General features: G+C 35.5%; 1 protein-coding gene across 1 annotated transcript; it reads right to left on the bottom strand.

The window, feature by feature from the left end:
* Positions 1 to 579: 579 nt before the first annotated feature.
* LOC137873721 (inter-alpha-trypsin inhibitor heavy chain H3-like) lies at positions 580 to 15660 on the bottom strand. The gene is made up of 28 exons (XM_068712091.1): positions 15558 to 15660; positions 14400 to 14560; positions 14204 to 14308; positions 13840 to 14002; positions 13628 to 13738; positions 13356 to 13484; positions 13108 to 13224; positions 12781 to 12949; positions 12581 to 12691; positions 11734 to 11915; positions 11426 to 11605; positions 11193 to 11314; positions 10277 to 10512; positions 9809 to 9826; positions 9030 to 9047; positions 8255 to 8272; positions 7517 to 7534; positions 6731 to 6748; positions 5828 to 5845; positions 5034 to 5051; positions 4082 to 4099; positions 3371 to 3424; positions 2822 to 2890; positions 2571 to 2678; positions 2250 to 2418; positions 1162 to 1310; positions 928 to 1012; positions 580 to 825 (listed from the first exon to the last, which is right to left on the bottom strand). The coding sequence occupies exons 1-28, from the start codon at positions 15627 to 15629 to the stop codon at positions 711 to 713; spliced, it is 2751 nt and encodes a 916-aa protein (XP_068568192.1). The 5' UTR covers positions 15630 to 15660; the 3' UTR covers positions 580 to 710.
* Positions 15661 to 15681: the final 21 nt, after the last annotated feature.

Raw genomic sequence — 15681 nt, 5'->3', positions numbered from 1 at the left:
TTGCTGTTTCCAGATTAAGATTTGACCCGTCTCAAACATGACTTCACTAGAACTCAACAACACCTTTGGTTTAAAACACCGGTCTCTAAGTTGAGAATGCAGAAACTTTTATTTTTGTCATATTTTTTTATAGTGTTGAGTTACCAGGAGAGGATTTGATTCGCCTACTTTTCCCAAAACTGTGCAATTTGATGTGTGCTCTTGTGCATTTCCCTTTATTTCAATTAGATTTGCCTCTGTTTACTGTATTTACTATTTACTACTGGCCACATTTGAATATACCTTTTCATATATGGAAAGCCACACTGTTAACCAGGTAGCTGAAATGACTGGACCTGCCACATTCAAATTCTATTTTAAATGAATTGGAAGCCCTGTTGTTACTCCTTGACAAATATGTAAGCAGTAGAGTGACATTCCTCTGCTTTCATTTTCTGTTCTCACAGCGGATAGACAGGCGTATGCGGGCTCTTTTCTCTTAATCTCTTTATAATTTAATTCTTAAGTTAAATTATTCAAAACATATTAAGCATGACTGACAAACCCTTTAGGTAAATTATTTCATACAAGACAACCAAAGATCTGGGAAATTGTTTATTGGTTCATGTTAGTAACTGGTGGAAGCCGTTCTCCATGATGAATTAGTTTGTGTTTGACTCATTTCTAGTTCAAATAAAAACCTCTACAAGTGATTCAACATTGGTTCCCAGTTAAAGTTGTGCAACGATGAAATCATCCAGGTGTCTCTGCAGGGCAGACTCAGCAGGCATGAGCCAGCAGTCATGTGTGGGCGGAGAGACGATACTGTAGTCGTCAGCGCTGGCCCTACAAAAAGAAACATGAATATGTTTTATCTTCGTGTACTAGAGCAAATAACAGCTAAAGCGCTCTCAAACAGCCTTCTCTTTTATACCAACTAATATGTACCTGGTGACGTCAATCTCCTGGTCTTTGATCTTAAGTCTCGTTGAGGGACTTTGTTGCACCTCCTCATAAACTGCTGGCTTCAGAGCTGGACGCACAGAGGACAAACAGTAAAGCAATGGCACTGAAGAGCATGCACAGCTGGTTTAAAACGTAAACTTATTGTCTGATACATACATTCAATTTATTGACCTGATATCAAATCGTAAAAAAACAAATACCAGCCTTTTCACCCACCTAAAATCCCTGAGACGTTGTCGTCCAATGGCCGCTGTCTCAAAACCGGCCAGAGGAATTCTTCTCCATTCCGCTGATGAATTACGAGGATCATGCGCGTGTCCCCGGCTGCAACGTCTATTTCCTTGTCCCGTCTGATCACTGTCAAACTAGAAAAATATGCACCTTGTCTTAACTATCTTATGGTGTCTTTTTTTAAAGGCCCATGCGCACTCGCACAGGTCATTTCACTGTTCTGGGCTGATTTCAACACACTCCTGAGAAGAGCTCATAGCAGAATGCTTAAAACCACTGGTGTGGTTGGCCTTCAATGTAAGCTTTGTTTCTAATAGTGAATTAGTGACACATTTAAATTCATGAACACCATGGTGGTAGTATTATGCTGTGGGGCTGTTTTGCTGCCAATGGAACTGGTGCTTTACAGAGAGTAAATGGGATAATGAAGAAGGAGGATTACCTTCAAATTCTTCAAGATAACCTAAAATCATCAGCCCGAAGGTTGGGTCTTGGGCGCAGTTGGGTGTTCCGACAGGGCAATGACCCCAAACACACATCAAAAGTGGTAATGGAATGGCTAAATCAGGCTAGAATTAGGGTTTTAGAATGGCCTTCCCAAAGTCCTGACTTAAATCCCATTGAGAACATGTGGACAATGCTGAAGAAACAAGTCCATGTCAGAAAGCCATCAAATTTAACTGAACTGCACCAATTCTGTCAAGAGGAGTGGTCAAAGATTCAACGAGAAGCTTGCCAGAAGCTTGTGGATGGCTACCAAAAGCGCCTAATTGAAGTGAAAATGGCCAAGGGACATGTAACCAAATATTAGCACTGCTGTATGTATATTTTTGACCCAGCAGATTTGATCACTTTTTCTGTTAACCCATAATAAAGTCATGAAAGAACCAAACTTCATGAATGTTTTTTGTGACAAAGAAGTATCTGTTCCAATCACTCTATCAGAGAAAAATCAGAGCTGTAGAAATAACTGGAAACTCAAGAGAGCCATGACATTATGTTCTTTACAAGTGTATGTAAACTTTTGACCACAACTGTATTTCTTCGTCGGCACCATTACAATGCAAAGTCACCTTCCGGCTGTGATGGGATCCTGTCCACTGTGGCGCGTCAGCGTCTGTCCCTCTCGCACAGTGATTTCTTTGGCGTCGATCTCAACATGCAGGTCATTCGGCAAGTGGATGACGATCTTTCTGAAGCCTCCGTTCTCTACTGAATCAAGTTCGCCGTTCACAGACAGCTCTAAGACAGCAGAGAACAAATGCAATGTATCACCACACGCACACACAGTACAAGAACACACATCATTCACTGAAGTAAAAGTACCAGAACAACAATGTGAAGAAAATACTCGGCTACAAGTAAAAGTCCTCACAAAGAGGAGTATTACTGACCCCTGTTGGGGTGATGAAGTAGTTTAAGGCGGACGTCTCCAGTGACATCGAAGCACAGTGGAAGAGACAGATTCTCCGTTTTTAGCAAAAATCTGTGAGAAAGAGGAGCTAGAGAGAAACATAGAGTCATCTTAGTTTACTATTTACGCTTACAGACAAGAACGTCCTATAGGTAAAGCTCACCCTCTTCCACAGCACAACACATGACTTATATAAACCATAACATGAAACACATATAGTAGATACTCTACCGTCAGTTGCCCTGTATGACACAAAAGTGGGAAGTATTGCCATGTGGAGATCTTCTATTTGCAAATCATCTGTAAGTACATTTACACAAAACAAGTTGTGTACATTAATATCACAAAGCTTTAGGGGATTTTTTTTTTTGCATTAATTGACACCCATATTCTGACAGCTAACCTCAGCTTCAAAACAAACCACTAAACACACACGTTACTCTAACGCTCACCAGTTAAAGTAAATCTAAATGAGGCGTGTTATGTGTGGGTTTTAAAGTATTTTAAGTTTAGGCTGAGGGGCAGAGAAGAAGTGACTTGAATTCAGATCCAGTAGCAGCATCAGGCGGTTATTTATGAAGTAGTTTACATTTTGACATCTTTTGTGAATAAAGATTCAACATCTTCCAACAGTTCATTGTCTTTCACTGTGTGTGTTGGATGCAAATGCGGCAGAATAGGATGGATTATGGATTTATAGGGTTATGCAGCCTTGGATGCTTTTTTTTTTTTTTATAGTTAAACACAATTAGAAGGATGGATTAAAACTGGCAAGTTTACCTTCATTAGCAAATAAGTAGCTGATGATGTTTGGAAAATGAAGATCATGATGATCTATTAAAAGGAAAATGACGATAGCATGAACTTATGATACAGTTATGATTTGTCAATTATCTTGCAACCTCCTCCACGGTCAGTTTTTCTGTTCAGTTCTTCAGTTTTCTGCATAATTAAAGGAAAGCATTGCAATGCAAAGATTTACTCATGAGAAATGTTTTCTATGCTTTAGGCTGTTTAGGGGATGTTTTTGTCCATGTATTTGATATAATGAATTCATAAAATGTTTGAGATGTAAATTGACATTTGGCTATGCATCAATTGGTTGTATTCAAATTCTGCAAAGATGCAGCTTCTGTTTCTCAACTTTTTGCCTGTGATTAAGTTTTTCCGATGCATATTTGGAGTGCAAAAATGTATAAAATACAGTATAATATTTAATAATCAATCTGTCGGGTCAAGTTGGTGCAGATGTGTTATGTGTCTTGAGTCTTAGCTGGGTAAGAAGAATCTTCTGTTAAAAAGAAAAAAAGATGATAACAGTTGTTAATTTACTTAGGCTAAGGCTAAGCCTAAATATTTTGCTCATAAGATCATCATTACACAGTTGCACCTTTTGCCATAAATGCAGATGTAGAATAAACATTATGATTTGTCAATTATCTTGCAACCTGCACAGGTTGGTGCAGATGTGTTGTGTGTGTTGTGTCTTACTTCGGACATCAGAGCGTGCTGTAAAAAAGAAAAAAAGATGATAACTTAAAATTACAATACAGTTGTTGATTTACTTAGGCTATATATATATATATTATATATTATATATATATATATATATATATATATATATATATATATATATATTATATATATATATATATATAATATATATATATATATATATATATATAATATATATATATATATGTATATTATATATATATATATTATATATATATATATATATATATATATATATAATATATATATATATACATATATATATATATATATATATATATATACAGTACAGTACAACATTATGTGATTAATTCATCAGTGGTGTATCTTTCATGTCTTACCTGGAATACCAACATTTTCTTTTAAAAAGAAAGCGATGATGACAGAAATTAACATTAATTAATTAATTAACTTTAAAAGAATTATGCTGTTCACAAATTAGCTTGTATTGATGCAACATTATATGTTATTATTGTGAATTAATCAACTGTATTTCCAGTTCCACACACACTTACAATTTGATTTATACATTTTGAAGTCTCACCTACAAGCTGCAGTCAAGGAGTTTTTTTTATAAATGCAACAAATATATTCATACATTGTGATTACACCAAATCAAATCATGCAGATGTGTCACTTTGAAGAGCTTTGCATTCATCACAGAAAAAACAACAACTTTACTTTTTCAGGAATTATGAGAAAACTAAAACTATTTCAATATATCAAAACCTTTATTTTGTCATTTAGTATAAACTATTAGATACTAGCCACCTCCTTTAAGAAGAACTACATATGTTGCTCATAAGATCATCATTACACGGTTGCCCCTTTTGCCATAAATGCAGATGTAGAATAAACATTATGATTTGTCAATTATCTTGCAACTTGCACAGGTTGGTGCAGATGTGTTGTGTGTGTTGTGTCTTACTTTGGGTACGAGGGCGTGCTGTAAAAGAGAAAAAAAGATGATAACTTAAAATTACAATACAGTTGTTGATTTACTTAGGCTATATATATATATATATATATATATATATATATATATATATATATATATATATATATATATATATATATACAGTACAGTACATTATGTGATTAATTCATCAGTGGTGTATCTTTCATGTATGTCTTACCTGGAATACCAACATTTTCTTTTAAAAAGAAAGCAATGATGACAGAAATTAACATTAATTAATTAATTAACTTTAAAAGAATTATGCTGTTCACAAATTAGCTTGTATTGATGCAACATTATATGTTATTATTGTGAATTAATCAACTGTATTTCCAGTTCCACACACACTTACAATTTGATTTATACATTCTGAAGTCTCACCTACAAGCTGCAGTCAAGGAGTTTTTTTATAAATGCAACAAATATATTCATACATTGTGATTACACCAAATCAAATCATGCAGATGTGTCACTTTGAAGAGCTTTGCATTCATCACAGAAAAAACAACAACTTTACTTTTTCAGGAATTATGAGAAAACTAAAACTATTTCAATATATCAAGACCTTTATTTTGTCATTTAGTATAAACTATTAGATACTAGCCACCTCCTTTAAGAAGAACTACATATGTTGCTCATAAGATCATCATTACACGGTTGCACCTTTTGCCATAAATGCAGATGTAGAATAAACATTATGATTTGTCAATTATCTTGCAACCTGCACAGGTTGGTGCAGATGTGTTGTGTGTGTTGTGTCTTACTTCGGACATCAGAGCGTGCTGTAAAAAAGAAAAAAAGATGATAACTTAAAATTACAATACAGTTGTTGATTTACTTAGGCTATATATATATATATATATATTATATATATATATATATATATATATATATATATATTATATATATATATATATATATATAATATATATATATATATATTATATATATATATATTATATATATATATATATATATATATAATATATATATATATATATATATACATATATATATATATATACAGTACAGTACAACATTATGTGATTAATTCATCAGTGGTGTATCTTTCATGTCTTACCTGGAATACCAACATTTTCTTTTAAAAAGAAAGCGATGATGACAGAAATTAACATTAATTAATTAATTAACTTTAAAAGAATTATGCTGTTCACAAATTAGCTTGTATTGATGCAACATTATATGTTATTATTGTGAATTAATCAACTGTATTTCCAGTTCCACACACACTTACAATTTGATTTATACATTTTGAAGTCTCACCTACAAGCTGCAGTCAAGGAGTTTTTTTATAAATGCAACAAATATATTCATACATTGTGATTACACCAAATCAAATCATGCAGATGTGTCACTTTGAAGAGCTTTGCATTCATCACAGAAAAAACAACAACTTTACTTTTTCAGGAATTATGAGAAAACTAAAACTATTTCAATATATCAAGACCTTTATTTTGTCATTTAGTATAAACTATTAGATACTAGCCACCTCCTTTAAGAAGAACTACATATGTTGCTCATAAGATCATCATTACACGGTTGCCCCTTTTGCCATAAATGCAGATGTAGAATAAACATTATGATTTGTCAATTATCTTGCAACTTGCACAGGTTGGTGCAGATGTGTTGTGTGTGTTGTGTCTTACTTTGGGTACGAAGGCGTGCTGTAAAAAAGAAAAAAAGATGATAACTTAAAATTACAATACAGTTGTTGATTTACTTAGGCTATATATATATATATATATATATATATATATATATATATATATATATATATATATATATATACAGTACAGTACATTATGTGATTAATTCATCAGTGGTGTATCTTTCATGTATGTCTTACCTGGAATACCAACATTTTCTTTTAAAAAGAAAGCGATGATGACAGAAATTAACATTAATTAATTAATTAACTTTAAAAGAATTATGCTGTTCACAAATTAGCTTGTATTGATGCAACATTATATGTTATTATTGTGAATTAATCAACTGTATTTCCAGTTCCACACACACTTACAATTTGAGTTATATATTTTGAAGTCTCACCTACAAGCTGCAGTCAAGGAATTCTTTTATAAATGCAACAAATATATTCATACATTGTGATTACACCAAATCAAATCATGCAGATGTGTCACTTTGAAGAGCTTTGCATTCATCACAGAAAAAACAACAACTTTACTTTTTCAGGAATTATGAGAAAACTAAAACTATTTCAATATATCAAGACCTTTATTTTGTCATTTAGTATAAACTATTAGATACTAGCCACCTCCTTTAAGAAGAACTACATATGTTGCTCATAAGATCATCATTACACAGTTGCCCCTTTTGCCATAAATGCAGATGTAGAATAAACATTATGATTTGTCAATTATCTTGCAACTTGCACAGGTTGGTGCAGATGTGTTGTGTGTGTTGTGTCTTACTTTGGATATCAGGGGGTGCTGTAAAAAAGAAAAAAAGATGATAACTTCAAATTACAATACAGTTGTTGATTTACTTAGGATATATATATATATACAGTACAGTACATTATGTGATTAATTCATCAGTGGTGTATCTTTCATGTATGTCTTACCTGGAATACCAACATTTTCTTTTAAAAAGAAAGCGATGATGACAGAAATTAACATTAATTAATTAATTAACTTTAAAAGAATTATGCTGTTCACAAATTAGCTTGTATTGATGCAACATTATACGTTATTATTGTGAATTAATCAACTGTAATTCCAGTTCCACACACACTTACAATTTGATTTATACATTTTGAAGTCTCACCTACAAGCTGCAGTCAAGGAGTTTTTTTATAAATGCAACAAATATATTCATACATTGTGATTACACCAAATCAAATCATGCAGATGTGTCACTTTGAAGAGCTTTGCATTCATCACAGAAAAAACAACAACTTTACTTTTTCAGGAATTATGAGAAAACTAAAACTATTTCAATATATCAAGACCTTTATTTTGTCATTTAGTATAAACTATTAGATACTAGCCACCTCCTTTAAGAAGAACTACATATGTTGCTCATAAGATCATCATTACACGGTTGCCCCTTTTGCCATAAATGCAGATGTAGAATAAACATTATGATTTGTCAATTATCTTGCAACTTGCACAGGTTGGTGCAGATGTGTTGTGTGTGTTGTGTCTTACTTTGGGTATGAGGGCGTGCTGTAAAAAAGAAAAAAAGATGATAACTTAAAATTACAATACAGTTGTTGATTTACTTAGGCTATATATATATATATATATATATATATATATATATATATATATATATATACAGTACAGTACATTATGTGATTAATTCATCAGTGGTGTATCTTTCATGTATGTCTTACCTGGAATACCAACATTTTCTTTTAAAAAGAAAGCGATGATGACAGAAATTAACATTAATTAATTAATTAACTTTAAAAGAATTATGCTGTTCACAAATTAGCTTGTATTGATGCAACATTATATGTTATTATTGTGAATTAATCAACTGTATTTCCAGTTCCACACACACTTACAATTTGATTTATACATTTTGAAGTCTCACCTACAAGCTGCAGTCAAGGAGTTCTTTTATAAATGCAACAAATATATTCATACATTGTGATTACACCAAATCAAATCATGCAGATGTGTCACTTTGAAGAGCTTTGCATTCATCACAGAAAAAAACAACAACTTTACTTTTTCAGGAATTATGAGAAAACTAAAACTATTTCAATATATCAAGACCTTTATTTTGTCATTTAGTATAAACTATTAGATACTAGCCACCTCCTTTAAGAAGAACTACATATGTTGCTCATAAGATCATCATTACACAGTTGCCCCTTTTGCCATAAATGCAGATGTAGAATAAACATTATGATTTGTCAATTATCTTGCAACTTGCACAGGTTGGTGCAGATGTGTTGTGTGTGTTGTGTCTTACTTTGGGTACGAAGGCGTGCTGTAAAAAAGAAAAAAAGATGATAACTTAAAATTACAATACAGTTGTTGATTTACTTAGGCTATATATATATATAATATATATATATATATATATATATATATATATATATATATATATACAGTACAGTACATTATGTGATTAATTCATCAGTGGTGTATCTTTCATGTCTTACCTGGAATACCAACATTTTCTTTTAAAAAGAAAGCAATGATGACAGAAATTAACATTAATTAATTAATTAACTTTAAAAGAATTATGCTGTTCACAAATTAGCTTGTATTGATGCAACATTATATGTTATTATTGTGAATTAATCAACTGTAATTCCAGTTCCACACACACTTACAATTTGATTTATACATTTTGAAGTCTCACCTACAAGCTGCAGTCAAGGAGTTTTTTTATAAATGCAACAAATATATTCATACATTGTGATTACACCAAATCAAATCATGCAGATGTGTCACTTTGAAGAGCTTTGCATTCATCACAGAAAAAACAACAACTTTACTTTTTCAGGAATTATGAGAAAACTAAAACCATTTCAATATATCAAGACCTTTATTTTGTCATTTAGTATAAACTATTAGATACTAGCCACCTCCTTTAAGAAGAACTACATATGTTGCTCATAAGATCATCATTACACTTTTGCCCCTTTTGCCATAAATGCAGATGTAGAATAAACATTATGATTTGTCAATTATCTTGCAACTTGCACAGGTTGGTGCAGATGTGTTGTGTGTGTTGTGTCTTACTTTGGATATCAGGGGGTGCTGTAAAAAAGAAAAAAAGATGATAACTTCAAATTACAATACAGTTGTTGATTTACTTAGGATATATATAGTACAGTACATTATGTGATTACTTCATCAGTGGTGTATCTTTCATGTCTTACCTGGAATACCAACATTTTCTTTTAAAAAGAAAGAGATGATGGCAGAAATTAACATTAATTAATTAATTAACTTTAAAAGAATTATGCTGTTCACAAACTAGCTTGTATTGATGCAACATTGTATGTCATCATTGTGAATTAATCAACTGTATTTCCAGTTCCACACACACTTACAATTTGATTTATACATTTTGAAGTCTCACCTACAAGCTGCAGTCAAGGAGTTCTTTTATAAATGCAACAACCGTATTCATGCATTGTGATTGCACCAAATCAAATCATGCAGATGTGTCACAGATGTGTTTGTTTTGTGTTTGTTTTTGCTTACGAGGGAAACTACCGCCGAGCCGACTGACCGGGTCAAACATGGGTTGGCGACCCATCGCAACATGCAGCCGTGCCTCTGTCGGTTCGCCTTCCCTGGGTTTGTGGAGCACGTCTGTGGTCTCCCCCTGAGGCTTGGTGACCACCATTGAGGTGAGTGGGGTCACAAAGCTGTACTTCAGCGACAGCTCAAAGGCCTCTTTCTTCGCGTTCTCCTTCTCAGGTCCAGATAACACCAGCCTGTGTCACAAAATGTGTGTATTTTAAACATGACAGCTGACTTGACAAGAAAGTATGATGAAGTTACTTAACAGCTAACATTATCTTATGTCGTCTACTATTATTGTTGTAACCTCAGTTGCTGTCTGTAGACTTTCCCTACAATTAATTTACGCACACACACACACACACACACACACACACACACACACATACATACACATATCACTCCGGTTACTCCTGTCAACTTGTCACTTTGTTGTCGACAAATTAGAGCTGAAATAATCGTTAACGCTAATTTTAGCGCTAACGTTTAACTTAAACTGAAACTAGCTATCTATGGCTGACACATTTTGCATGGGACAGTTATCATTTCTGCTCAGTCCACGGTCGTCAACTTACTAAAATTGAAGACGTGTTTCAAAAATTATAGCTCACAGCGAATTTTGAGTGTAAATCTGCCACCTATACAACAGTAACTAAAGGGCGACGCAAACGGTCAATTGCTTGACAGAAATGAATTGTCAACAATTTTGATATTTGATTAAATCCTTTAAGTCCTTTTAGTTGCCCCTGTGTGTAGGATACATTTTGCCACACACACACACACACACACACACAGACTCATAAGGTGAAAACAATACAAGCCTCACGCTGTTGCGGCTGCTAACCGAGAGAAAAGGCGTCGACGTGACACTCACTCTTTCTCCAGAAGCTGTTTGACTGTGAGGTAGGCCCAAACCCTCTGGATGTGGCTGTCAGACTCCGTTCCACTGGACTCCACGGTAGCATTTGTGTCAGAAAACCTCACCCTTTTTCTGGACTGTCATAGTCCAAAAAAAACATTTTCATGTCATAAATCATGTTATATTTATGTACACACAAGGCTTTTACAAAATATTACAGCTGATGTGCAGGGAGGACCGATCCTTACTGAAATGGCGACAACTTGTGGAGTGAAGGTTTCAATGTCGTTGTCGGTGATCTGACCGGCCACCACAATCTCTGAGCCATTATAGTATTGGCTAAAGTTAGTCTGGGTTAGATTGGTCCCACCATTATAGATCATGGTCACGTCTGTCAACAGAGGAGTGGCCACCTCTTCATAGAAACCCTATTGACATACAGCATGGACACTGTATACATGTTTATCTCTCCACAGATGATCCATTTTTATCTATGAAAATGCAACAAATCACATAGTGAAGAGTTTTTATAATGGGAGCAAGTGATTTCAAATACCTTCAGCTGTAAGTCTGCGTCAGAGTCTTCATAAATCCGTCGCGCTACGCCGTTGTTCTGCAGCGACATCTTCTCAAGGAACTCAAAATTGACATCGAAACCGAAACCAAGGCAGTAGAGTGGGAATTTGTCCGCGATAGCCCCTCTGACATTTGACTGTATGACTTCCAGATTTGTCACCCCTGAAAAGACACAAGACGTGTGGCTTTAAAAAGGCAAATTCCCTAACACCAGTGGTTCTCAGGCTTCATATGTCAAAGGGGAAGAGAAGATAATGTTTCTGTAAATTACTAATAATAATAATTTGATTGTCAACGTTACGAATGAAACTTCGACGTTTTTTGGTACAGCCCTACTTCGTCCTATTTTCTTTCGATCGTCGTCAGCAGAGCACCTCGTCTCGTTCGTCTTGTCGTTTTTTTTCTCTTCGTCCCTCTCAAATATGTGTCCCTTCTGTAAACCTTCAAGCTATCTCTCCTCAGAACACCATTTCTATTGTGAAATCAGATTCGTTTACTGTTCTGCCCTGAAACACACTTTGACGCCACAACATTAGTTGTGTCACCCACCTGTCATGCTCGGCCCCACGCATCGATGAAGTAAAGAAAAGTTAACATTGACTAGCTTACATACTATCTGAACCGTTCATGCTATAGCAATGACATTTACCAGCTTCCAAATTAACATTTTTAGCCAGTTATGTTATGCATTTATAGCAGGCTAATACGTTAGCGACGGTTAGCTTGCTACATAACATTATTAGTTTGGGACCTCGCTCAGTGTCTTCTTCTGCCTCTTAAGGGTCTAAAAGTATTTGTGTGTGTGTGTGTGTGTGTTTTATTGTAACCTGAAGTAGGGTCTCCATCGGTGAGGAGTATAAGCAATGACGCTGAACCTTCTCTGGGATGTGCATTCAGCATGCGTGCTCCTTCCAACACCGCTTTGTTAATGTCAGTGGCTGAAATTCAAATGAAAACGTGTCATTACCGCCGCTCTGCTGTCCAACGTTCCCATCCCTTCGTGAAAATATGTTATTTAAAACCTTACATCCTCTCTCGACAATTTTGCGAGCAAATTTCTTGGCGCTCTCCAAATTTTCCATGTTGGCCTGAACAAGTTCTCGTTTCCAGTGAAAAATGCTGCTATCGAAAGTGATGAGACCAAAGTGGTCGTTCTCTGCCAGGTCACTCAAGATGTGGATCAACGCTATCCGGGTCTGGGCAAAAAAACATCAGTCACACATTAGAGCTTTTATTCAACGAAGAAACCATGCGAAACATTAAACATAATCGACTTAATTAGCTGAAAAGAAGTAAAAGCCTCCGGTGCTACAGTGGAAATCTGTCACAAACTCACACTCACACAATACTATACCTGTAGTATCTTTCTGCCGGCCATTGAGCCACTTTGATCAATAACGAAGACAACGTTTTTTGGTATGCTGGCAAGATTCGATGGAGCAAAGTGATGGACGAAGTACCCATCTGATTTCTTGAGGGAAAGAAAGTTTGATTTGGTTAGAAAAGAGCGTTGAAAAGACAGGAAGATGAAGCATTTTGTCACAATGCTAATAGACAATTCAAAGTTTAGCAGTCTTCACAGGAAATGCACTTTGTCTTTACCTTGATGTCTCCCAGCGAGGGGTTCCTGTTGACGTCATAAACAATAACCAGATCTCCATTCATACCCTGCTCTCCACAGCTGTCGCACGTTTTCTGTTGGTCCTCTGTCGGGTAGAAATACACCCACGCCTGGAAACAGGATGAATCACGCTTGATAGACGCGACGATAGAAGTCGATGAACGGGTTTATTGGTCAAAAAAGATGAGTATATATAGTAGACGGAATAAGACAAAAATTGAGTTCCAGAATTTGGAATCACTGCATGTTGTACCTGTTTGTCCACATGTGTTTTGGTGATAGCATTAGCCAGCGCTTTGGTGCTTAGTCCTCCCTTAACCTTGATGAAATTGATGCCTGCTTTCTCATTGATGTACACATCGACCTGGCATTAAGAAGGAAGCGAAATAGTTAGAAGCTCAGAGCATGGGAGACGTTTTCTGCCCCGTCATTGTTTTCCTGAATAGATACCAAAGGGAGGCACACCTTGAAGTCTTTGACAGGCTGCATGGGTCGAGCGTGGATCTGCAGCTCGTACTTGCCCAGCCTGCGTTTCAGCAGCTCCTCGTATGTGAGTTCAAAGGTCACCTTTTTGTGAGCGGCCACGGTCACAGAGGTCTTGAATTCCTCCAGGGTCCTTCCTACAGAACTGCAACAGACACCAGTGTGGGTGTGAGATGTGAGTAGTTCAAATTAAGAGGGTTTTTTTTCTTATCAGACTGTTTTATTTGAAGGATTTTAGAGACCTTAAGATGTTAAAATAGAAGAAAGAAAATTTTGTGCAACAGAGAATTTTTTTACAACAACCTGTACAAGATCTGGCAATAAAAGAATCCATTGAGCCATGTACCTGACGAGCCCAGCACTTTCGCCACGGGTCACAGCGTCAGTGTACTGCTGCTGAGCTACCTCTTTGCCTTTCACAACGCCATCGTAGACTTGGCCGTCTATAAACCTGAAGAGAGACCAAGGAGAAGTTTACACATTTTTTTTTATAAAAAACTAATTTACAAATTCTTGTAAATGTCATGTTTTGCTTCACACACATTCTGAATTTACTGATGAAGGCGTTCTTAGGAATCCGGACTTGAAATTCTATTTCCTTTGACTCATTCATCCGATTGGCCACGCGGCTCATGATGACAGTGGTTGCGTAACGACCGGTCACCGTTGAGTTGATGTGAAAGCTGTAGATATCCCAGTCACCCTGCACAAATACAGGAGGAGGAGGCGAGATTTCACAATAAAATAAATAGCTCTGTTTATTTTGCAGGCTGACGACTAGCTGACCAAAGATCAGCTGATGGGGAAGTGTTGGTGGGTGGCATCAGTGAAGTCTCATTGGTCTGACTGCAGAAACACCCCATTCTTGTTATTTATCCAGTGTTCTGCATTGGTGGAATTTAACTAAGTACATTTACACAATACTGCAAAAAATTCAAGGTATTTTACTCGAGTATTCCCATTTTCTGCTACTTTACACTTCTACTCCACTACATCTCAGAGGGAAATATTGTACATTTGTCATACTTGACTGAAAGTTTTCCATATTTCTCCAACTTTGCTGATTTTGAATTTGAATGCTTGTGATGAACTGAAGGATGTAGCGTTCCTTTGTGGTTTGAGAAAACCCTCTTGGATCAACTGTAGAGTGCATCGTCATAAGGCTGTTTTTCTGACTCATGAAAAGTTCTCACAGGACAGCAATGCTACAAACACATGATGATCATATAGAATATGATGCATTGCTGTAGGCTAACTAGTATATAAAGTAGTTAACATGAGCACATCTTTGAACATCTACAGTAGAAACATTCATGCAGCAATAATATTAATCCAAAAAGATACTTTTCATTTTGATACTTAAAGCTCATTTTGCTGATATTATTGACATACTTTTACTTTTAAAAAGGTTTGGAATTCAGGACTTTTTTTGTAGTGAAGTATTTTCACAGTGTGGTTTTAGTACATTTACTGAAGTTAAGTACTTCCTCCACCACTGGTGTTTTGATTTCACATGGCAATGACTTGCACACTCCCAACACTCCTTAACCTTTACCAGGTCTTAACCATGAACTGTAATCACTAATAAGGACACTGAGTTGTTTGCTTACAATCGTTCTCTATAGTTTTTCCCGTAACCTAACCTAAATCGATATATTTCATAAATTCAGTTTCCTCTCTGTCTGATTTGGTGGCCTTACCTTGTTTGGTAGTGTGGTGGCCAAAGCCAGCAGCAGCCCTAAAAGGGTGATTTGCACCACAGCTCTCTCCATGACAGCTCCCACCAGAGTGCAACACAGGCAGCGAAAGCTGTCTTTTGAACTC

Source organism: Cebidichthys violaceus, unplaced genomic scaffold (genome assembly GCF_023349555.1).
Source record: "Cebidichthys violaceus isolate CVI_PGR_0920_01 unplaced genomic scaffold, fCebVio1.0.p SCAF_17, whole genome shotgun sequence".
In the NCBI taxonomy this organism is placed as follows: Eukaryota; Metazoa; Chordata; class Actinopteri; order Perciformes; family Stichaeidae; genus Cebidichthys; species Cebidichthys violaceus.
Note: the sequence above shows the minus strand (reverse complement) of the source record. Positions and strands in the feature narration are given on the sequence as shown.